This window comes from Lepisma saccharinum, chromosome 17 (assembly GCF_977018435.1).
Source record: "Lepisma saccharinum chromosome 17, izLepSacc3.1, whole genome shotgun sequence".
NCBI classification, from domain to species: Eukaryota; Metazoa; Arthropoda; class Insecta; order Zygentoma; family Lepismatidae; genus Lepisma; species Lepisma saccharinum.
Genome location: NC_139245.1, coordinates 41836645 through 41862456, shown reverse-complemented (window position 1 = coordinate 41862456; position 25812 = coordinate 41836645). Strand labels below are relative to the sequence as shown.

General features: G+C 35.2%; 2 protein-coding genes across 3 annotated transcripts in view; one reads left to right on the top strand and one right to left on the bottom strand.

Annotated features, from left to right (window-relative positions):
- Positions 1-2338: 2338 nt before the first annotated feature.
- The window catches only part of LOC146001699 (uncharacterized), a 44836-nt gene continuing 21362 nt past the window's right edge, over positions 2339-25812 (top strand). The window contains exons 1-4 of one of the 2 annotated variants that reach the window (XM_083139353.1): positions 2339-2442; positions 5552-5660; positions 11375-13504; positions 15314-15544. In XM_083139353.1, coding sequence (XP_082995479.1) covers positions 2416-2442; positions 5552-5660; positions 11375-13504; positions 15314-15540 — 2493 coding nt within the window. In that variant the 5' untranslated portion in view covers positions 2339-2415 and the 3' untranslated portion in view covers positions 15541-15544. The remainder of the gene's footprint in view (positions 2443-5551; positions 5661-11374; positions 13505-15313; positions 15545-25812) is intronic. The other variant, XM_083139354.1, reaches the window with a different exon arrangement.
- Nup44A (nuclear pore complex protein Nup44A) overlaps positions 17182-25812 on the bottom strand; it is a 35705-nt gene continuing 27074 nt past the window's right edge. Inside the window, exon 7 of the mRNA XM_083139359.1 lies at positions 17182-20809. Coding sequence (XP_082995485.1) covers positions 20794-20809 — 16 coding nt within the window. The 3' untranslated portion in view covers positions 17182-20793. The remainder of the gene's footprint in view (positions 20810-25812) is intronic.

The window sequence follows — 25812 nt, the reverse complement described above, 5'->3', positions numbered from 1 at the left end:
ACTCGAAATTTGGCCCGGGCACAAATAAAATTACAGTTGATCTGTGCAACTTATTTATGTCTTAATAAACCGCCCCAATATCCGGTACTCCTGAAATATTCACTTTAGACCTTCGATCTCTTCGGCTCATGCCCCGAACTAGCACTACACTGAGGCTCGTAGAGTTCCACAGACGTCAATATCTTCAACTTTGGACACGAACTAGAAGTAGACTTCGGTAGTTTACGGGAAATTGTCTCACTAGTCCTCTTCATTTTCGAATTACTAACAGATTCTGTTGTACTGATCAACCGGGAAATTGAAGCCGGGTATTTACGTCTTCACTATATTCTAGAACGTTCCGCAGGTAAAACGTTTCGTTAATATTACCAGTGGTTCGACTCCACCTCTTATTTAAGAACGTTTCCTTTCCCGCTTTCCAAAGAATAAATAATACAAAGAATCGTCCTACTCGTGGCACGCTTTGTTGTGCAGCTTCCAAATGATGACAAATCTTTACACAATGATCGCGCTCCCTGCGACAACAACAATGAAAACGCAAGAAAAGTTTACGTGCAATATTGTCAATAAAAGGGTTATAGAACATTCTCCGTCTTGCATCGATAATTACTCACCTTAAATTATAGTCACATTATTCAAGAAGCCAAAAAACTAATTTATCCAGTGTAAACTGATAAGATTTCCTGCGGGGGCTCGGCCCCCTGATCTCCACCTTGGATACGTGCTATGATCAATAATATGGTTATGGAACATTCTCTACCTTCCCCCGATAATTATTTATCTCCTTAAATTATCGTCGCATCTTTCAAGAAACCAAAAACCTAATTTTATCTAGTGTAAACTGAAAGATTTCCCTTGTAAGGGGCTCGACCCCCCCCCCTTTATCCCCATCTTGGATACATGCTATTATGTATTATCAATTACAGGGTTATAGAACATTTTCTGCCTTGCCTAGATAATTATTACTCTCCTTAAATTATCGTCACATTATTCAAGAAGCCAAAAACCTACTTTATCTAGTGTAAACTGAAACATTTCCTGGGGGGTCGACTCCCCTTATCCCCACATTGGACACGTGCTATTATCAATTACAGGGTTGTAGAAAAATTTACCTTGCCTCGATAATCATTTCTCTCCTTAAACTTTCGTCACATTATTTTTTTTCACACACACAAGAAACCAAAAAAGCCTCATTTTATCTTGTGTAAACAGAAAACTTTCGAGGGGGGGGCTCTAGCCCCCTTGGATACGTGCCTGAGTCACCACAGCATTTGCTTCAAACTTATTCACAAAATTTTTCAATTATTTCAATTACTGTCCTCACTTGGTCCGTTTCGTGTTTGAATTAACTACACTTATTATTGTATTTTCTTCTCTGCGGTCTGAATATTAAAATAAATACTGAACATAAAACAACGAATTTTATATTAATATTTAACTACACTCATTATTGCATTTTCTTCTCTGCGTTCTAAACATTAAAACAAATACTTAATATAAAACAACGGATTTTATATTAATATTTCGACTATTACTACCTTCCACTGATGATATATTGCTTATTTCTGTAAGAAGAACATATAACTAAAATCTCATGATTATCAATTTCCCTGATTTACTACTATTTTTTTTTAATTCACTAACTCACCTCTAACCAATATGGCGTCATCTCACATCGAGTACCCTAATCGACCTACCTGTATGTATCTACCTTGGTTATATTTACGCGGAGATCTGGCAACATGGCCCTCGGTTGCCATGGCAAACGGTGCTGCCATCCGTTATCGAAAAATTACCACAAAATTGCCTTTAGTACGGCCTTAAGACAGGCCCACTTTTAAAGTGAGGTATAAAAGTTTTACAAAGCAAATTGTCCATCATCATGTTCATTCTCTTTGTTTTATGCAATGAGAGCTTCAAGAATTGAAACAAAAGACCAAGCAAGCTGCTAACAACCTCTACAACAACATACATAAAAATCCAACCCTTAATTAAAAAGTATGATGCAAAAGGAAAATTAATAAAAATGGCCATCGATAATTTGCTTGGCAATACTTGTGCATTCCACTACCTACATTACCAATATAAACTATTAGGGACCAACACCGTATTTTCAATTTAAATGGTCATATGTGCCGACACACGCAATTTCTGAAATTACCATAATTAATTCATTGCTATTTAATATGTTCAAATCATTATATTTTTTTCAGGAAATAAAACGTGTTAAAAATGTATACAATTTTGTTACAAGTAGAAATTAAGCAAAACGTTAAGACAGAGCTGCGATAAATTTGATTTGGCAACTCTGTGTGTGGGGCATGCTGGGATTTAAATGAATTAACGTCCACTTTCAAGTTTAAATATAGGCTAACTTCTACAAGATCATTGAAATTTCAGTAGCAACTACTAACAATGGATTTAAAGGTCAAGTATTGTAAGGTACGTATTCTGAATTGTTTATTGTGATATGTTTTGTAAAATATCGTCCGGCTTAATGATCGTCATTTGTATAAATCGAAGAACCTTTCTTATCAATAGCCTAGGAATCGTTTTGAAACTCTCATACTAATGGCAGAAAAATCGTGCTTGTTACTACAATATATATTTTTTGAAAGTTGCATTACATAATAGTGTTTTTGTTAACGAATGGCAACAGTATCGAGTCGATACTATGGATGATACATTTCTAATACGATAAAATTTGAACAACATAGAGAAAATATATACAAAATTGGCCTACTGACTAATCCTATCATATCCAGTGGAATGTTAAAGCAGAGCTTCAGATTCCCTACGTAAAAATAAGAATCTTTTTAATGTTCAAAAGTGAACAAAATACTGGGAGGTAGTTTAAGGGACTTTTACTTTGTAAGATAATTTGCTACAAGCTGAGATTTTGGTCTCGTATGAGGTAGTTGTATTCAGAATAGTTTAATCACGGTATACAATAGGCAATAGTAGAGGAAAAAGCAGAAATGTTTCAAAGAGGTTTCTACAAGAACGAAGTTGAATTCACTTGTTCACAAAGCAGACTTAAGTCAAAATTGATACATACAAATGAAACAATCAGGAGAAGGGACGTCATCGGCGAAAATGACAGGGGAGACGGCAGGGGCGTGCGAAGGGGTGTTTACGAGACGGATTCCTTTTATTCGCACAAAGAATAATCTTGTTACGTTATTTTTCCAAATAGGCTAAGCGTCACCTTACATCCAACTAAACCTTGATGGTGCATAAATAAAAACTGGCACTAGAGAATTTTCGTTTCGTAAACACGGGCGTCGTTGCTGAAGGGGAAGGGAGGGAGGATACATTGGCGTACGCAGTGGGGGTTGATGGGGCTGCAGACGCTCCCTAAATTTTGATAAAACTTAGTAGAAACTTAGGGTATAAATTGACAATACCGGAAGTATCTCCGATTACTTTCAAATTCGCCATACTCACTAATTTTGGCCTCGTAATCACGAATCTGCAGTTAAAAATTGGCGGTCACGTCTAGAAATTACAATTACCGCTATGATTATCCATACAATAACATCGAAACGATATGAAGACGTCTTCCTTTCCGCACAACGGTCTTGGTTCCAACGTTGCTCAAGTGTTGTGCAAAAAGTAAGTGCGTTGATTTGCATGTGAGAAAATGGCATCTTGCGTAAAGGTGGAAAACATGTTTGCCCCACGACCCATTCACGGAAAGGTTAGGTTAGGTTAGGCAAGCATAGTTAAAATTAAGGGTGATCATAAACATAGTTTTGAAACGTTAATTATTGCAAAAAAATAGGTTTTTTCTCCGTTCACGGACCCACTTTTTTCGACTTATTTTGCAATTTCTAGACGTGACCGCCAAATTTTAACTGCAGATTCGTGATTACGAGGCCAAAATTAGTGAGTATGCAGATTTGAAAGCAATTGAAGATACTTCCGGTATTCTCAATTTGCTTCAAACTTAGTAAAAACCAAAGAGGTAAATGAGATCTTCCATTAAAATTATCTCTGGTTACCATTTTTGTTTTTGAACAGCTCTTAAAACGAAGGTTAAAAATAGTAATTAGGAAATATTTTACAATGTATTCCCTCCCCCTTATATCGCAGATATGTAATATTTACCTTTAAAATTCCAGCCTCCTCCAAAAAAAAATTTAAAAAAACGCGTACCCAGTGGGAGGAACGTGTTACCCAATAATCGGGGGAGTATTGTTTACGTAAGATATGTCCCCCAACAAGCCGGACCCTGTAGCCGAGTGGTTAGCACATCGCGCTGCGACGCCAAGGGTCCCGGGTTCGAATCCCGCTTGGGCTTGGTTATTTGTGAATGTCCATTCATCAATTTCATCATTTCATCACTCATCCACATCTTCGCAAATTAGGCAAGAGGCACAAAACGCGAAGTAAAATAAACTAAATCAATCAATCAATCATGTCCCCCAACAACTTAAAGGTAATGACGCTTAGCGCATAGGCGATCTTGCCCCCTCCAAAATTTATCTTAAGTTGGCGCCTCTGCACTTTGGTCCATGTTCTTTTTTGTCAAAGTTTGTGTCAAGTTTACTTTATGCTTAATAGATTAATCGGGACTGAACTTACAGTTTAAAATGTGGGATCGACTTGGGATCGAACCCGGAACCCCTTTATTGCAAGGCGATAGTTATCACTACGTCATCGGATTCTATTCTTAAGTACCTGCGACCTACGTCACAACGCAAACGAAAGTTTCTTAACATAAAGGTACTAACTCACTAAGTGTCATCTATGTATAAAGGGCCTCCCCGATGGCATAGTGGTAGCGTCGTTGTCTTGTAATCAAGGGGTCCCGGGTTCGGTACCCGGTGGAGGCACACTTTAAACTGTAGGTCCAGTCCCGATTAGCGTTACTGTGAATAAAGAGGACTTGAAACATCAATCTCAAACCAAACTCATCTATGTATAACCTGCTCCTTGGTTCCGATATCGTTTCTGACGGAAAAGTTGTAATTTTAAATCAAGGGGTGATGTTTAGGACATTGTTTTGGAATGTGTTATTAATGCAGCGTAACGAGATTGTATGCAAGCCATATCAAAAGTAAATGTACCTTTTCTAATAAGTTTGGCTTCATTATTGTACAGACCAGATATTCGTATTGGATACATTTGGCATATATTTTCATTTTCTGAGAAAGACTAAATAATAAAATTGCAAAAAGGGAATTAGATTGAGGTTTTTAATGGATGTGTCTACATGATAAATGATTTGTGAATGCATTCGAATGCTGTAAGATTTTGGTGTTTAGTTTGTTGTCAAATTCTTCCTTGATGTTGTCCTTTTTTTCGGCAGGAGCATGTACAATCATTGACAATAAACATGGGACACTTAAAACCTTTAATACTGGCTTCCCCGCAATGCGTTGTGTATTGCCTAACTCTCAGACGATAGAAGAATTTCCTATTGAAAAGTTGCTGTTGAAGTCGGCTCATCGCCTTAGAGTTAGGCAAACAATTCCGCTTTAGCTCTAATTTTACAGATTATTCGATCCGAAATAATAATTTATTGTAATATTTGTACCATTTGTAGGAAGACGCTGATGACAATGTGATCCCAGGTCTAATAGTTGAAAATGATGATCCCGAAACGAATGGAAGATGTGATAGTCCATTAGCAGAGACTAGACCCAATGAAGTTGGTATGTATTCAATTCTGGACTGTTCTTTTGTAGAGAACAATTTGAAAAAAATATTACATACCTAATGAACTAAACCTAAGGGAGGAGTGAAACTTTTTTTCTTATAAAATTGTTTTGTTTACAATTATTCTGAGTCTAAGAAGGGTGAAAAATTGTCCAATGAGCAAGCACATTCTGATCCAATATAAATTCTTCTGATGAAAAAAAAACAGGAGTTAGAAATATATTTTTTAAAATTTTTCTAATTGTGCATAACTTTTATGTCACTTTTGGTTAACCATTACAATGAGAATGAATGATCATTAGATGAAATTAATGAAGTGATGCTCACACAGGAACACTCATACTTAGGTCAGGACTTGAATCTGGAACCTTTGGTGGAGGGAAAAAGAGTCAGCTACCCAATGTACTTCAACCATAAAGGCAGCTACATAAAACAAAGAAATGAAATGTATATATTTGATTGTATTGCTCGCAGAGAATATAATTAGTGTGACTGTAACACATCCAATCTCATTTAGTGCAGTTAATGCATTACAGAAGCAGACAATTTGACAGTTTTAGTTACCTTATGGGCAAGAAATTTACCTCCATACATCATCTTCAGATGCAGATGTGATTATAAAAGTTGGAAAGTAATTTCAAGCAATTGGGAAAAGGAGATTTCAGATTTTCCTTCTACCTAGAATGACTACACATGGATATTTTGACCATCGTCATTATTTATTAAAAATTAAAAATTCAAGTAAAATTGTACACTTATTGTCTTACATAAATTAAATCAAACACAACGAGGTCACTTATTTTTTAAATTTGTTGGTCCAGTGTTAATTTCAAGTTATAGCTTGTCTGTGATGTCTATGATGTGTTTTGGTAAACGTGACTTCCATCTGTTCACTCATCTCATTTTGTGACGAATAGAGAAATAACAATGACTTTTAATCAGTGTACAGCATAAAAAACATACCATTTCTAGGCTTTCTCCATTCAATTGTTGGCCCAAAACAAGTGGGAAAGTGTCTTTATGGAAGGATGAAAAATTTACAAATATATGCAGTTCAGTGGCGGTCCCTCCATGGAACAGAGGGAACAGGCTGTTCCCTCCTACTTATCGCCCACTGAAGCTATTTTAATTATCTATATTAACATAATGAGAACACTTCTTTCTCCCGAAATCAACACGCCGAAGAAAACTTTCACCGTGACTGGACGTTTGTTTACTTCACCCACCCTCGTCGTTCCACCCTCTACAAAAACAGTGCCTGACGCCGAGTATTTCCGACCCTTGGCTTGAACGAGGGTAGGCGCGAAGGTAAACGATCCTCGTGGTCCCACCACGGAAGCTGAACTCTATAGCTGTTCCCTACGAGAGACAGCGAATTCGTTTTCCTTCGAGTTTTTGCTATGTGCTAAAGTTTAATTGCGTCGTAGTGATAGTTTTGAGGGTAGTAAGTCTATAGTTTCCTAATCTCATTGCAAAATTGCGTCTGACATTCCTAACGAACTGGAAAAATCTTCTACAATTAATCGTCTGCTAAATGCCTTGGCTAAATGCTGCGAAATAGCTTCCGAGGGAACAGCTCGCATCCACCTGTTCCAACAGCCCCAAGACCAGGCGCACGCAGAGGCAGGACAAGAAAGCGATTGTTGAGAATGTTGTATGCTTGACCGGCTGAAGACGAAAGCTTTTAGTTCATTGAACTTTACAGAAAAGACAGCAAACTAAGACCTACCCTAACCGAATTAAAAACAAAAACGAAATCGTACACAAGGCATTTTATACAAAGTTACTACAACTCTGTAAAATGATTAACTGGATACTCTTCCAGTTGCAAATTATTGTTGTCCTTGTTTGTTCACGAGAAGGGAGTTTGGAACAGTTCGGGTTTTGTCACAATTTCTACAAATCTAGCGGACGTCATGAAAAACTCGGCCATCTGAATGCCATTATTGCATTGAGGACGTTTGAATTACAAGAATGCTCAACTCTACAAAAAAGTCAACTTAATCTACAAATAGAGAGATGAAACAGGTTTCGACAAAACATTTTTTTTTCTGATCACTCATAAATTGCTTTTATTATTATTTTATTTGTTGCGCATCAACAATTTTGTTTTTAATGTTATTTTTACATTATAGTATCATATATGCTTTAACATTGTTATTGTCCAAATTTTAACGTGCCTCATGTATGTTACTTCTGACAATTTGTAACATATGTATCGTATGTTTATTTGGTCAGGAGGAGTGCCAACAGGGGGGATTATGGCGCAGGTTGCGCTATCGAGATTTGGGGGGGTTCCCTTCAAATAATATAAAATTCAACATTTATATCTTTTTTCAAAATATATGTAAACATTTTGCACCTTAAATGCACCATATTTAATCCATTAGATGAAGAAAAGAAAGTGTTTAAGGGTATTATCGAAGGGGGGGGGGGGAGAAATATCCAACTGTTACATATTAGGCCTTAATTGACACGGGGTTCTGGGGGGGATTGTGAATTAAACTTTGGGAAGAACAGTATCCAACTCTAGGTCTTAGATTATTGCGGGTATTTTAGTTAGAGGAGAATTGAGCCTTAAATTGAAAGCAATTATACAATTATTGTGTATTACTATTGTCTTAGACAGACTATTCGAGATTAAAATTACCACCTGAGCGCTAGCGTCGCTTCCAATATGGCAGCTCTAAGTAGGATAAATCTTTGTTTACATTCAGCAGTAGTACAAAATAGCAGCGTGTTGTCATGACTGGTATGGTAGAAAACGTTTAAATTACGCATTATTTTTAAATATTGGGAATGCGATGTGAATTCCAGGTACTCTAACAAACGTGAAGCTGTACTGAGAACGAAGCATTTAATAATGATAGGCGAAAATAACACGGAAAATGCAGACCAAACTATGTATACGCACTGGTTATCCAAAGCAGTGCTGTATCATCTGCACGTCATGTTGTAACTGGGGTTCTCGGAAATTATTTGAAAATAAAGGAATTTAAATTGACCTGCACTTGAAAAGCTGGGACAGGAGAAAATTGCAAACATATCGTTGTAGTTCTTTCTCGAAAGAGAAAGGCTGGTTTAATAATAATATTCACGATTTCATGACCAGGCTATACTCACTGAAAAAGGACATCATACTGAATAAAACAATAACATTAGCATGTCCACTTTTTTCTGGTTACATTTGACATTAATTAATTCTCAAACTATTTTCATCTTCTCTCTTAATCGATTTGCACCTGTCCCAAATTTCACACATACGTAATACCGGTAATACATGGACGCATTGGGTAAGACGCTTCATGATTTTTCGAAAAAAAAAAGCTTTATTTATAAAGTACAATTTAAAACTTTACTCTCATGGTAATATATATTTATCTCTCGAAAAATAAAGTAAGCAGACTTGTGCATTCTTCGTAATTTCCTTGCCGCATTGCAGTGTTATATCCCCCATACTAATCTTCTGTCAATTACGTTTTCCCTGATTTATTAACAAATTTCATTTTGTTGATTGCACGAGGTGGAAACACATGAAAACTTTTAATTTGTTTTGACCCATAAAACGATTTAGAGCAAAAAAAACCTGAACAGTAGACCTTACTCCCTCCCATATTCCCCATGCTTTAATCGACTTCAACACAACGTATCCTACTTAGAATACTTCCTGAAAATCCCACCAGATGACATATCGGTTAATTTTAGTCGCGGAAATTCTGGTGTTGAGACTGAGAAATAATTTTTTGGAGGAGGCATAATCCAATCTTCAATATCAACAGTAAGTCTAAACTTGGCATGGAAACTTTGGTGAAATCTCAGATTGTCAAGAGATTTCTGTAGTGTTTGGTTTTGGTTTGAGTTGGTGTTTCAAGTCCACTTTATGCACAGTAAGGCTAATCGAGACTGGACCTACAGTTTAAAGTGGAATCCGAACCACTATGTGCCTCTACCGGGTATCGAACCCGGGACCCCTTGATTATAAGGCGACGACGGTACCATAGCGCCATCGGTGAGGCCCCAGATTTCTGTAGTGGAGAGAGAGTTCGAACATTAAATTTTGGAGACTGTATTAAGCGATATGATATCCACACGTTTTCGACCCCGAACGTGCCAAAGGAGAAGCTTATAAAGACTAAATATCTCGGGATCTTAAGAAAGTATTGACATCCCATTAAATTGAAAGCCTGCAAAGGAATGGATTTAAAGATTTTCTTGCTCGCTTCGATCGCAATGATATGTTACTAGGATGCATGGCGCTTGAATGAGGTGAATGTGAAGTTTATGTACTATAGCTGCATTACAAGACAAGCTATATTCTCGATTATGATAAACGATTTTAGGGGTGGTCTTGAGTGATGGGCTCCCTGTTTAGGGAGGAGGGGCAGATCAAGTATGGTGTTCAGTAAAGCTAAGAAAGAAGTTACTTTCAGTAGACACGCTGTCGTAATTAAATACGTTGTGGGGATTACGTTATGGTTTAAGGGCACAAATTATATGATTTGGAGGGGATGCGCCATTGGCCTTGAGGGGGCACCCCTGTATTTAGTTCATTTCAATAAGGGTTGAATTTTACTTTGTCTACTGTATTATATTACGACGGGTATGGGAGGGGAGGGGGGCAAGTGCAGGTCACCTGTTCCCCTGTCTGATTTAGTACCGCACGCCACTGATGCAGTTAGTATTTCGGACACGGTGACTGCTTGTCAATCCGCTATCAAGTCTGCATCTAAGAGATAGTCAGTTCATGTGTTACACAATATTCTACGAGTAGATATTTTTGAGACACATGGCTGTATTCTCTACATGTGCGTAACTGGGGAAAATGTATCTCACTGGAATATTCTTCTACCACTCTGCAAAGAATTGCATGAAAGTTATCTAGCCAATAAGCATAAAAGAATGAATCCAAAATATCATCTCAAAATGAAAGTAAAACAACAATTTTATTAGGGTATTTTCTTAAATTTCTAATTTCTAAAATTTTCATCTTCTCTAAAAAGTACAATCACAACTTTTTACCAGAAAAATTATAAAATGTACTAATATGCAAATATTTTAGACAGAGACTTTTCTTTTTTTACAATACCAATGAAATGTTATTTGATTTGGTGTTTTAAGTGCACTTTATGAACGGAAAGGGTAATCGGGACTGGCCCTACAGTTTAAAGTGGGATTCGAACCACTATGTGCCTCCACCAGATATCGAACCCAGGACCCCTTGATTACAAGGCAACAATGCTACTACTGTGCCATCGGGGAGGCCTTGTTCAAAATTTTGGTGCCCTGATTCTAAGTAACAAGAGTTCACGCCTTGACATAATACGAAAACAGATTGAACACCAGGCAGATGAGGATACTGTATTGTTTACATTAAATTATCTCACAGTAGCCAACATGGTCTCATGTATTATCATGCCACTTTTAAAAGTTTAGTTAGGTTTAAAAATGTGTGATCTCCATTCCAAATTCCAAAATACAGTGGTTGCCTATCAGTTTATGTAGTTGGCCCTGGTATTAATGTGGCAACTACCACATATGGAGAAATACATAATGTACACAGAATACATCAGAGACGGTTTTATTTCTGAATGCATTTCAACAGAATTGAGATAAATATGCCCTTAAGTATCTTGAAATGTAGATTTCAATAAGTTAGATTAAATAAAGCATAGAATATAACAGAAGCTAATGGTCTCGTTTACTATTTCAGAATATGTTACATCAAGTCCTGATGCTGCTCCTAACAGCCTTGGAGATTCAGATACTAATACAGCATCAAAATATGTAAACAAACTGGTGTCTTCACAAAATTCATATTCTGAAGATGAAGAAATTTCTTGGCCTTCTACATGTCCAGCCAGACTCAACATTCCTCTTCCTGCAATGTATGGAGTAACTTCTACTGTCCCTAGTGAGAACAAGGATGTTGCAGGCTGTGAAGAAGTCAGTCAAAAATGTTTTCAAGATGATAAGCTTTGCAGCTCTACTGCTGAGTTCTCTGTGACAAATGCCAATCCCATAGAAGAGAAATCAATTGTTCCTACTGCCACAGAACTTGAGGTGCAAACTAAAAACGAAACACTGAATTCAATTCAAGCTATCCTTGATCAACATGAAGACGTAAATAAACACATGCTTACATATGCTTCAAATTGCAACACTGAGTTTCACGAGTGCAATGCAGAAGATGGCTTAGATGCGGAACTACTAAGTCAAGAACCTAAAGTTCATAATACTTCATTAGAACAGTGTCAAGAAGATGCCACTGTGAACGAGGGAAATCAAATCAGCCCTGATGTACAATTAAGCCTAAATCTTCCAGCTCCAGAAATAATCAATGAATATCTAACTTCTGTCCGGTTGCCAGGAAACACTGTGGTACAGTTGGAATTGACGAAGAATATAAATAAGGAAAGAATCAGCGAAGATATATTCTCCTCGAGTGAGTGTACCACAGAGGATTCTCCTTCAAAAAACTTTGATGATGGACATGAGGCAGCTATAAATCAAACTATTGATGGAAACGAAAGAGTGCAGGCACACTGTGGTGAAATTTCCGAAACATCTCTCCCCATTATGACAGACCTTGATCTAGATGGGATGACCTTTACCCAGTGCATCCCTTTGCAACAAAACACGCAGGATATACTAGATTTAGTTTTGCACAGAGAGGAGAAGAATGAAAATGATGATAACACTGATCATTGTGGTTTAAATCTTACAGAAGAATCGCATGCTTTGACAGAAAATTTATATGATACATCTGCAAACGAGTCTCCTGTAAAATTAACACACAATGCTTTTGAAAACATAGATAAGAGTACTCATATGCATTTGATACAAAATCTGCGATATGCAGACAATAATGATTATGAAAATTGTGAAATTTCTAATGCAATACTACCCAATGATGAGGGTAAAGTGCTAAGTTACAACGGAGAACAGATTTCATCACATTTGATGGATTTTCAAGAAGAAATTAACAATGCCACAGAGAAGAGTATAGATTCTGGTAATGAATATTATGCAACACCTGATGATGAAAGTCTTTTCTCATCTGCCTCATCTTCATCATTGGATGATAGCGATGCTGACACCCTTACACAAAATTCACTAAGTTGCACCCAGAATGGGGCAAACAACAGTCGCAGCATAGAGAAAGAACCATCACTCTCCTCATTTTCCACATCACCACGGACTCATGGTGAAGTAGATGAATCGACAAAATCTTCTTTGCAACTTTACATAGAAAACATTATAGACAGGAAAATCACGCCCAGAGCTGAGAAACAGATGAACACATCATTGCTAGAACCAGTTTTAAATGATCTCAATGATGTTGAACCGGTTAGGAGGGTTGATCGGGAGATTCAAGTCCATGAATATTCATTGATACGTCCAACGGATTCTTCAACTCAAACAGATTTTGGTGGCTTGCTGAATATGTTACATAGCTGCGACTGTATTAATTATTTTTCAAGTGAAAGACTTCCTGTTAGTGGAGGATATTTAAATGTAAGAAAGAGGCATTTGCAGGCCCTGAATCTTGAGATACCAATTTCTAGAAAGATCGTTAAGTTAAAGGAAAACGAAGAACTTGAAGTAATGACAGATTTAAATTATGACCTTGCTTCTAAAAAAATTACTGCTGCTGCAGAGTCCCACTGCAAATTGTCTTCAGACTCTTCAATTAAGGGCGTATGCAAATTCATCCAGGACCCTGAGGAACAGCATATAGAACAAAAACCATCAAGTGATCAGAAGGTTCCAGACACTTACAATGATTTGACAGATGAAAACTTAGAAGAAACAAGTGACCTGTATGGCGAACAATTAAAAGGTTAGTATGAAGTTATTAACACTAATTATCAACATTGCTTTCACCTTTCACTTATTGTCAAAGGCAGTGGCAGATCATGAATTTACAGTTGGGAGGGGCAAATTTAAGTCTGGTACCTCACCTCACCTACACTTGAACTGTTTTATATAAATAATATACGTATAGTACTCTAAACAGGAACCAAGTTGACTTCCATGTTCTACAGATTTGTGTATTGTTAAAATTAGGTTATTATTGTATTATTGTATGCCGTTATCATAATTCCTCCCATTGTCACGGTCAACTGAACGATAAGATGAGGAGTAAAATAAATAGACAAAAACCTATTCTCTCAAGGGGCCACGGGTTCGATCCCCTTTTCAGGAAAAAAATATTCTCGAGGCTTTAAACTGGGTAATAAAATACATAACTTTTGAGTCTTCGAAATATCCAAAAAACGTGGCAGTTAGGAGTCCCTATCGCCCTCCCTGTGGATCCACGCCTGGTGAAAGGCAACAGATACAATTTGCTCCACTGAGCATGAAGACCTGAACGAAAGGGAGATCTAGGCAGACTGACAGCTGGAATTTTTAATTCTCTAAGATTTGAAGGATTTGGTTCACATAACTTAGCTTTTCTGCCATTTCTGGCTAATTCCAAAGATAAGGATGAGTGATATGATGAAAGGATACTCACAAAGAACACCCACAGCGATACTGGGATTCAAACTCCGGACCCTTGGCATTGTAGTGTGCTAACCACTCAACTTCATTCTCAAGAGATATGTGACTTAATATAATTACACAAAAAAAAAATGGAATGGGAAGAGAAATTTTATAAGAACTTTCCTACAGGTAAAATGTGAAAACAATGCTCTGGTTAATGATAAATGGAGAAAGTGTTTCCATTCTTTACGAGAAATATATGGGAGCTGAAACACATTTGTTAATATTTTAAATAAACACTATCTATGTAGCTTAATAATAGACTTAAAGATCAAATTGACTGTTGTTTTCATTTGTAATTAAAAACCGTCAGGTTCAATTGCCACACACTGTATATGAAAGTAATAAGATTGATTGGTTTGCTTTATTTTAATTCGCTTCTGTGCCACTTTTGGCTATTTTGCGAAGATGGGAACGAGTGATGATATGATGAAATTGATGAATGGACACTCACAAACATCATGTCCAGGCCGGAAGTCGAGCCCGGGACCCCTGGTGTCATAGTGCAATGTGCTAGCTCCGTCAGAATAAGAAATTCCAATAATTGCATTATTATAATTTTTGACTGTTGATATATATATATATATATGTATTTTCTCTTACTTGAAATACATGTTCTGTAAGATGATTAGCGAAGGTTTCTTCTGGGTGAACTGCATCCACAATCATATTTTGAGAGAGTTGGGAACTCTTATTAGTTTCTACTAAATTTTATGTATGCAGTTTGCCAACCTTAGCAAGACTGAATTTATATGCACCATGCTATTTACTCAATAATTCAGTGCTTATGCCCTTAGAGAGTAATTTCTGAGGACTACTATAATAGTTCCACACCGATTCAAGTGTATTTCTACAGTAATGTTTATAATTTTGTTGTCACAATTTGTTTCACACTACAACCAAAGCACAGATAAAAAAGGTGAAGATAATGTCAAAGTATTAAAATTGTACATAAATAACAGAAAAAATGCAATTTTAAACAACATCTACCCATGTTATGTTATAATTCATAAAATATCATGTCTTGTTCTTTTTTACATGGGTTCGTCTATATTTCTATAATTCTTGTACCAATATCTTTATACATATCTCTCTCTTCATTTAGATGTCTGCCAAAACAAGCCGGAGGTGTTTCGAAGAGCATTCACATGGTACAATGTGCCAAAAATAGCCAAGGCACTTGTGGCACCAAGTGGCACCCAAACATCAAAAGAAAGCACAGCAGAAACACCAAATGATGATGAGAAGGTTCAAAGGGTACCTCTCCGATCTCTAAGAGTGGGTCTCTCGAAGAAGTTTCGACCAAAGCCACTTCATGCAAGAGAGGAATGATTTGGTAAGTCTACCACATCACATTTGTTCCTTAAGGGATTATTATAGGATGTAAGTCACTCATTTTAAACATACCACATGTTCACAATGTGTGGGCATAAGGAAAAAATAGTTTACTAAGGTATGAAAAAAAAAAGGAACGTTGACTAATCTATTGCTTCGTTGTGCATGATCTATGTGACTTATTTCTTTGTGCATTAAATATATTTGTTCCTAACACTATTATTTCTCATAAAGTTTTCTTTGAAGTTCGATGAGTTCCGTACTTACATGCAAATGTACATTTTTGTATTTTTCTCCCATAAAACACGCAAACTTATAATTCTTTGTTCCCAATACTTTATCCTTATAGGATCACTATTTACGAAAATACGTGATATTCAACTGATTATTCTTTCCCAAATATAAATACAGACAATAATATGCTTATTAGAAAGCTGCAGGAATGAAATGAATTAAATATGAAATACAAGTGCAAATGATAGAGAAACAATATGCACTTAAATACATTGCCTGTACATTTGAGTTGCTTTACATTTATTTCAATTAAAATGTTCACAAAACTTCTTGCTCTTGCTAGTAAATTATATCTAATTATTTGTTACATGAATTTTATGTTCATTGTAGCTTATTTTAACTAACCATATTTATGGTTTAAAATTCTGTTTTTAAATACAATGCTTCCTCCTTTTTATGTTCCTAGTAAACAATGTTTACCAAAAAAGTTAAAAATGTTATGTACTGTAATTATTTTATGTTGATCAGAAGGCAATAATTGTAGATAGGCATTTATCATTTCACTGCTTTAACAAACCATGTAGGATAATCATTTCCCAAAGAAACTATTTATGTACACACATAACATGTAGTAATACTTGGTATTCAAATGTTAAATAAAACATAAATATTGTGTCAAATGAAATGTTTCACGAAAATATCAGATTGCCAATAAATTTTCTCATTTTTATTTTTTTAAAAAGATATTTGCAGTAGGTGTAGAAAACTGATAAAAAATCATAAAACATAGTCACACAAGGAGCTGTGGTATGTGATCTAAGGTGAGAGTTTACAGAACTTTTGCTGCATAAAGCAGCCATGGGTACCTCTAATTAAATGAGTACCCAGGAGCAACCATGAGGGAGCATGGTGCTGATCACAACACCTCCACAAATGGTCAATATTTTGAACGTATCGGGCCCTACCTCCACACCCACTCCCCATTTACCTTCATGGTATGGTGCAATGAGCCTGAAGTAACTTTACCTTTACAGTTGCACAGAAAATATTTTTGATTTAAAAGTACAAGCTGTTGGGGATGAGAAAATAGCTTGATTGATTGATTTGTTTTATTTGACTCTGCTTTTCTGTCACTTTTGGCTGATTACAAAGATAAGGATGAAGGGTGATAAAATGAAACTAATGAAAGGATACTCACAAACATGCATGGACAAGTCACACCACAGGCTTCACAGAGGATTACACTGGCTGAGAGTCCAGATGCCACATTAGTCTGCAAACTGCAGTAAAGTGTGTACTATGTGGAAGAGAGGTTGATGTTTGGGTGTCTCCATTAAGGCACCTTGTGAATAAATAGAGGATTTATCTTCAGGATATAATAACTGAATCAATCAACTTCAACATTTCTATTTAATTGTTATTTTGACTGACAACTCATGGATTGTGCTCCATTTTTCACATAACTTTTAAATAACATAAGTGCTTCATTAATATGTGATGCAAATGTAAATAGAACACATCACAGAACAAATACTGCATGGTATTGCCAGAAAGTAACAATGTAAACACAAATAAGGAATAAAAAACTTAAGATACATTAAGAACCATCATGTGACACTTATGGTACACAGAAATACTGAAGAATTCTGATAAATACTATGAGAACTCTATATCTCTCACATTCCATTTAACTATGAAAGTACACAGTAATGAGTACTAGACTGCAACAAGTTTTCTCCTCCAGTTTGTAAGTACTTGTCTACTACAGAGCATTCCGTGACATTCACTACGAGACTCGGAGGCAAGCGGCCCAGTGCTGACTGTAGTTTACAGGAAATATGGTAGGACATGAAGATAATGACATCAATATCTCCATTTTAGGTTTGCATGCTTCACATAAATAATAGATGATTTTGTTACAATCTCAATGTGTAAAGTTACAGTTGGCATAACCACACAATGCTTGTATTGCATTTCAAACTTGCTAACTTTTACAATAAATATCCACCACTTCAAATACAACTGGTAAGTACTTCCTATAACTGATAAAAGAATGATACTTTCCGATACATTGGCATCGGTATTGGCTCAGCTCTAGTTACAATGTGTACTGTAATTCCTGTTGCAACATTATGTTGAACATACCTCATACTGACAATGTAAAAATGGTCAAGATGGTACTTTTTATTTCAAAAACCACATTGCTAACATTGTATTTCTCCATAGTTTATCCTTGTTTTCGCATAGTATAATTTCTTCAATATTTATTATTGAGTTGAAAATAGTAGTTTGTGAAAAGTCATTAAGCATAAACCTCTTCATATTTATTAGCAACGAAGTTTACTGGCACCCCCACTAATATTAACATGAGCAAATATTTTCACATATGTATTTATATACACATATTGACTAATGTTTGTGTAAATTAATTTCTGAAAATACTACAAAGGCACAGACTAAAGAATTGACTTGGTGGTGTACACTGAACATTCAAATTACTTCATGAAAACTAGCCTGCTATTATTGTTCCCTACATAGTTTTACACCTTTGTCTTGAAACTAGAGGCTTCGTTTCTTATTTTTCACTCCATGTAGCATAATTGGCAGGCTATTGATCTAAGACACAAATTACATTACAATTAGTTTACTTCTCTATTATTAACATGACAGCTTATGCTGCATGAGTGATGTACTTTGGGACAAACTTCCACATATTATGTTAACATTTTTTAAAAGACTATTACAGAAATCTTGAAGGTACATTCTAGTAACTTTCGATGTGATTATAGGCATGCACATAGGGTGGAGACAGTTGCCCCCTTAAATATTTTCACTTAGAAACTTAGTGTAGAATGATTTTATCACTGTTAAACAACTCTAAGAAATAAACCATTTTCAAGCCAATGTAACTTCCAAACAATGAGAGGGGCATTATTTCTTATCTAATTGGATGTGTCAGTGACAAAGTGGAGGTCTTTAAGATTCCTGTACCTGTATCACTGAAAAAAGACTAACATTGTAGGATAGGATAATTTTATAAGACTGTAGAAGTTCATTTTAAAGTTGGACTAACAGCGTTTCATACCCTATCAAATATTCAGAAATATTGTGCATATATACATTCAATATGCAAACATGTGAAGAGCTGTGAATTTTGCGTAGATTGAGCTTTCCTATACTTGAGTAACTATGAATTCCATTTCTGCATCAGGGGTATGATGCAGAAATAATAATAAGACTAAATTTAATTACGTCTAAAATTACCCTAAACATATGCAGGTATGGAATTTTTGAGGGACAGGATCTACTCTAGATATGCCTATGTTTTGTATGCATCAATACGGAGTTTGAAAACAGTGAGATAAAAAGTAGTTTTGTTTTCCCCAACTGACCTTTCATCAAGACTTTTGCCCCCTCCCCTCCCTAATCAGATCCTGTATGTACACCTATGGATGTGGTCCTATAACATGAAGATTGTGGAGTATCAGAAACCCTTGATAAGTAATTTGTGCAGTTTATTGTTTAAGGAAATAACATTCTTTGTGGTGTATTGTGTTAGTCTGCAATTAAAAAAAAGGATCTTTAGGTTTAGTGTATATTAACACAGTTGCCTGTTTCCAATAACCTTAATTAAACAATACTGCAAAAATACTTTACAAAAATAACATGTAATTATTATAATAGTCATTCTTACTGTTTCTAAATTCTCTTCAACAGAAAGCCCTCAATTGCCTTCTAAATCATAAACAACATTGAACTTAGAATTACATAAAAATGTCTACTTATATCATTCATGTAAGTTTTTACATATTATCTTTGGCTTCCGAATAACACAAGTAATTCTCATGATTAAAAATTTGGCACAAGAAATAAATTTTTACACTGAAAATACTTTATGAACTTAAACAGTTATACTGATTATATCATAATACTATTTGATGTAATGTCTAGACCTCGGATTTTAGTTTTTTAACCTATTTTTGCCTTTACAGGTATGTAACAAATAATACGTTATGTCAGCGTTTCATTAAAAAATGCAACAACTGATGAAGTTTTATAGTACCTAAAAAAACCTATTTTGCTTATAAGAACCTATTTTAGGTTTATGCATCTAAAACTAGCCTTTTTTAGGTTTTATATATTTTTAAAGGTTTTACAGGATTTTTGTCACACATAGGCATTCGCTTTGTTTGGTCATGAAAAAATTCAATGACGAACGTGTTTGAAACGGAAAGATTATTTTCAGGATATACGATGATCCCCACAGACAAAATTGCGGAGTTTGACTGTGAATAACATGAAAAAAGATTGTTGCCTAACTATACGGCGAAGAGTGGATTTTAATAGCAAATTTCCAATGATAAGATCTGCCATCACCATAGGGTTACGCAACACACATAATGTTATGCAAGATAATGTGTATTTCAGGATATAGGTGTCCCATTTTCATTGCAGGTGACTATACCCAATTAGCATTTTTCAAGAACTTTGAACTATTTAAAGTTTTTTGAACCTACTTCAGGATTTTTCGAGCAATTTCTAGGACCTATTTTAAGATTTTTAGAACCTATTTTAGGAACCCAAAGCACACTTTTTAGAGCCTAAAAATCTGAGGTCTAGTAATGTCTCAATGTGATGCATTTACAAATAAGGTACATTATTTATGGCACATTTTCCTTTGGACGGAAACCAAACACACAACTATGAGAGATCACTGTGGTCATTCTTATGATCATGCATTCACTTTGGAACAATTCCAAATGTGCATTAAACAATTAGGCAAGCAACTTAAAGCAATACAGTAACATATTACTTTCAAATTATATGAAATATTACTATGTAAAAAGGTAAGTGTAAAAAAATACCCAATTTCAAAAGAAATAATTGGTAACAAGTATGAAATACAAGTCTAAGGATTTGTAATTATTGTTCACATCTAACAAAGAAAAAGCAGGACGATAATACTTTGGAATTTACTTATGTGGAAAAGCAAAGCATCTTCATGGAAGTTGAGGTTCAGTTCATTTTTTTCCTGAAAGAAAGAAAAGCTGAGTTGGCAAAAAAAAATTAGAAATACTAGAAAATGAACTTTTTCACTTGCATTTAGACACATTGGCAAAAATAAGAGATATGGAAACTTCAAAATATAACAAGTTATTTGAATAAGATCCATGCTACATGTTATGAATTCTAGTAAAAATTTATTTTGAAGTTGTTGAAATTTGCCAATGATGCCCTTTTCCTCAGCAATGTTAAATATTATCACAGATAGGACATATAGAAAAGTTAGTTCATTGCATGTAAAGTCTGAATTTATTACCTTAATTGATAGATCTAGTTGTGAGTTTAATTTTACAGTATAACTGTTATTCCATTAATAATAATTTTTAAAACTGCAATAAGATTATGTAAGGAGAAAAGGGGAATATGATGAAATATAATTTTTTATGTTTGTATGTCTGTGCTACAATTTCCTATTTTTGTATTGCCTTCCCCTTTCTACTATATGAATAGTTACTCTCTCTTTTGAAGATTTGTTATTGGTCCATTGTGCCCGATATTGTTGGCACATCTAGTCAGTGCTTCAATTGGAAATTATTAGGGGAGGGAATGTTTACTCCAGTCTTGGGGAGAGTTGAGGGATGCTGTGCATAAATTCTCCTTCAAAGTTTGCTCTATTAGTTCCCCTCACTACTGCATTTCAATTTACTGTAGTCTTTTAATGATTGGTGCTGAAATATTATTAGGTAGAATGGAAATTCCGATGGTTTATCTTGTGGAATTCATCTTTTTGGTTTAGCCAGATATTGTCTTTGAAGATAAGGCATTTGCGTTTCTTGATATTTTGTGCAACAAAAGTCCAGATTTACAAGAGATTTATATCTGAAAGATTTCTCTTTACACAGCCATATGCACGTTGGCAAGTTGTGATGTACTTCTGTGTGAAATTGCTTTTATGTTATGTTATCTTATGTTGCATTGAAGACAGAAGAATCGTGAGGCTTCCTTCTCTAAGAACAGGCAGACCAAAGGAATCAGCAAAAGGATTTGGTGTTGCAAATTTGGCAAAGTGGATTTTAAAATAATTTTTAGAATACACTTTTGAGATGATTATAGCTAAACCACTAGAATGGTCATGTCAGAAAATTTGCATTCTAGCTCCTTGTGGCAATCTGTCTGTTACCATAACAAATACATAGGATTTCCTTAAATATTTCTGAACCTACGTCTAAACATAATATTCCAGCTCAATAAACTTATCTCCATGCTACAACAGACCTGTTATTTTTGGGATGATGTGACACACTTCAACGTACATTTGAAATTATATCTAATATTTAATTTATTTTTTTAAAAAATGTGAGTAGATTAGCACCCTTGCCTTTGGTATAAGAGTTCCTGGGGTTAATATCTTCTAAGTTGACATCATCATGAAGACAATTGAGAAGCTACATGAATATCAAATAGTGTACTCTGATCAAGAAAAAAAAAAAAAAAAAAAAAAAAGACGTGTCACTAGAAATGATTCGGACATGCACCTTCCCTCCCTCAAACTATATTTCGGTCCAGAATTGTTATAGTTTTATAGTGAAAGCTTCACCTAGAGCCTTATTCTACCCATCTTAATTTGGCTCCAACAAATATTAACATTAAAGAACACAATCTACGGACATGATCTTCAATTCAGGGCTTATGCAACTAAATGAGTTCACAACGTTCACTTCAAAGAGTACGAAAAATATATAATTCTTCATCTCTTCTGCATAGTACACCTTAACTGCATCACTAACAAAGCAGTCAATTCACAATCTTGCTCCAAAGGTTCCTGGTTCAGAATTCTGGTTTGGGCGTTCGTGTTCTTTTTATGAATGTCCCGTCATGAATTTGATCTAATAGTCATCCTCATTACTGTGGCAGGAAATGACATAAAATAACACAAATACATAATACATCCTGAAAACTGCATTCTTGCAGTCTAACAAGGTTCTGGTGTCTCGACCCAAAGCCAGTACAATGTTCTCTAGGATTTGCGTTGTGCATCCTGTCCATGTGTGTTTGTGATTGATTCTCCATCCAATTCATTTAACCAATATTAATTCTAATAGTCACGATTAGTTGAAAGTGGCCAAAAAGTGACATACAACAAATACAAAAGACAGTACATAAAATATATGATCCTAAAGTAACAGAAATAGGGATATATCCACAACAAATATAATAGGTTGATAATATACTAAATATAATAAAATAATATAATAAAATATAATTACAACGCACAAATAATGAAATGAGGTATGACCCATAAAAAATTGTTATATCAAATGTAAAAGCAATCAGTATACTGCAATTGAAAATTAAATTAATTATTAACAATTAATGCATGGCATGTAGTCAGCGTATAGAACTCTTTTAGGTTGACATTCGTTTTCTAATCATTAGATGTGGCCATCCTTGCCCTTCTTCCAGACGTCTATCTCCCTATATTATTATATTTTCACCTAGAAATGTAGGGTAGAGTAATCTTATCACCGTTATTAAATGATATTATACTCAAATAAAATTAAGTATTTTCAAGTCGATGCAAGTTCAAAGCAACTACGGGGGAAGGGGGTGCACTGGCCCAATCCCAGTGGGCATCGCCCTCCAACCTTGGACGGAAATCAATTTTAGGGAGGCAAACATGGAAGTAAAGGAAAGCAAGACTAGTAGAATCTAAGAGTAGCAGGACAAAAGGTTACTCAAGTTTTTGCGTCATTCTTGCATTATTATTTCTTCCAGACGGCCAAGAGCACCTGCAGGAGGCACAGAGCTGCATCTGCCCCCTCGATTTTAAATTTTATACAAATAAAACTACATTTCGTAGAATTTTCTTGCTCGCAATATCTTTCATTCTTCTCAAGTTCAGAGTTTTAGCTACGGGCTGGCTGGAGTTGGCCACTGAATGGCGAATAGTCTAAATGAAAAAATATTGTAAATGAAAATTTTTACGCCACATTAAATCAATATTGTTTTCATTTTGCTTAAATTTGGATCTGAAAAGTTTCTTTGGGTGGTAAGTTGTGGATGATGTCAAGGAGGTGGTTAGTGCCATGTAGGTATGAGGGCAGGGCATGGACAAGGGGTTGGAGATGGGAGTCTACAAAGTATTTAGTTTCAAATACATTTTTACAAATAGTGTGTGCAGAATGATGTTACACTATCTCAATATAAAGGTAGTGATTAAAAAGATCAAATAAACTATAATACTTTATTGCACATTCATACAAATAATCATTTTATCTTTATGAAAATTAAATAAAACTGACAACAGAACTTTGCGTTACCATAATTACAACATTAGTTCAACAGAACAAAAATAAATTAAAGTGTAATTGCAATAGAGTACTACTAAGTGTATTCCATATTAAATGGACACAATTACTGCCATTTTAAAAATCCTGTTAAATTCACTCTGAAAGTTGTGCAGATTAAGAAATTTGAGAGGAAACTCAATATTTGCTACCTTCCTCTTTATGTGCTAATATGAGAGATGAGTGGTCATTTACATAAAATATGACAACATTTATTTTAAGTGTTGTAGACTTTCTTGAAGACAAACAGGCAGTAAAAACTATGAAGGCTCATTAATTTGGTCATCCTTCATAAACAAACACTAATTTATTTTTAAAAAATGTATTAAATGTCCACTTCAAAGCAAAATCATCCATCTTTTAAATAAAAAAATATATTAAAACAGACCTTTTCAGCAAATCTCTGGCAAAAACAAATGTGTATTTTACAGAAAACTTTAGTGTCAAAAATATTGATCAGTCATATGACAAAAGTTCCAATGGGTGATTAACCTTACAATCATGGAGCAAAATAAATTAAATATTCACTAAATAGTCACCATGCCAAACTTGTAGGCTACGTCTCTATTAGATTGAATGAGAAATAGAAAATATCTGTTGCTGATTGAAAACTTGAAACTATGATAGATCTCCTCTGTGGTGCAACACTTGTTTGATGGTCATGGCCTGCCAAGCAGCTTTTTCATTGGGTGATGCATATTCAGCACATAGTGTCTCATTCACTGCTGTTTCCTGACATTTTACACCAGATCCTGCTACTTCTTCTTTTCAAGCAGTTTCCCTACTGTTCTCATGGTGAGTTAAATTGAATCTAACCTGCGACTGTTCTCATGATGCGGAGTCAAAAACTGAAAGTTTGGAGCTCCAAAGGCAAGAGCATCAGCCATTTTGACTACACGACAGCACTCGTGGTTGTCAATTATTATTAAAACTGTAATAATAGTGATCGCAGTATGTTTCAAAGACATTTACACCTCACTTGCAGCTACAAGTTGAAAAAAAAGAAGAAAAAAAATGCTCCCGTGTGCATGAAGGTGTACAGGGGGTGTGGAGTTAGGCCCCACACTTTCTTGATCACGGCCGAAGGTGTGGGTTGATGTGATCAGCACCATGTCCCTGACTGTCTTGACCCACAGTGTTTCCTTCAGGTGCACACTTTATACGACACTGGGTGGGCGCCGAAGCCACTTGAACAGATGGAGAAAAAAAAACAGTTCTTTCCTGCATGGTAGTCAGACGACCTAACGACTGAGTTACTGTGGCTCTTGTAAAAAATACAAGCAAAAGTATGGAATATTAAAAATATATGTCATTATTGGACGTGATTGGATCGAATTTCTAAACATTGTTTTTAAAAATAGATTCGAATTATCATAGTTCAGCATTTAATTTACAATAAAATCAATTTTAGGTTTCTTGGAAGACCAAAGTAAATAAATAAAATAAAACTTTAAAATGGCTTATGAAACTTATCTGTTGATCTTACTGTGGCAAAACAGTTAAAGGAAGAACATAAAATTTTGTGAATATTTTAAATCGAAGACTAACTGATTTCATGCTGTCCACTTACACATGGAAATTTGGTGACTACTACTGATACGACACATCAATTGTTTTTCAGAAAAAGGTAAAATGAAGGAAATAATTCTAATACTTTATTGTTATTATGACTAGGAAGGTTTCT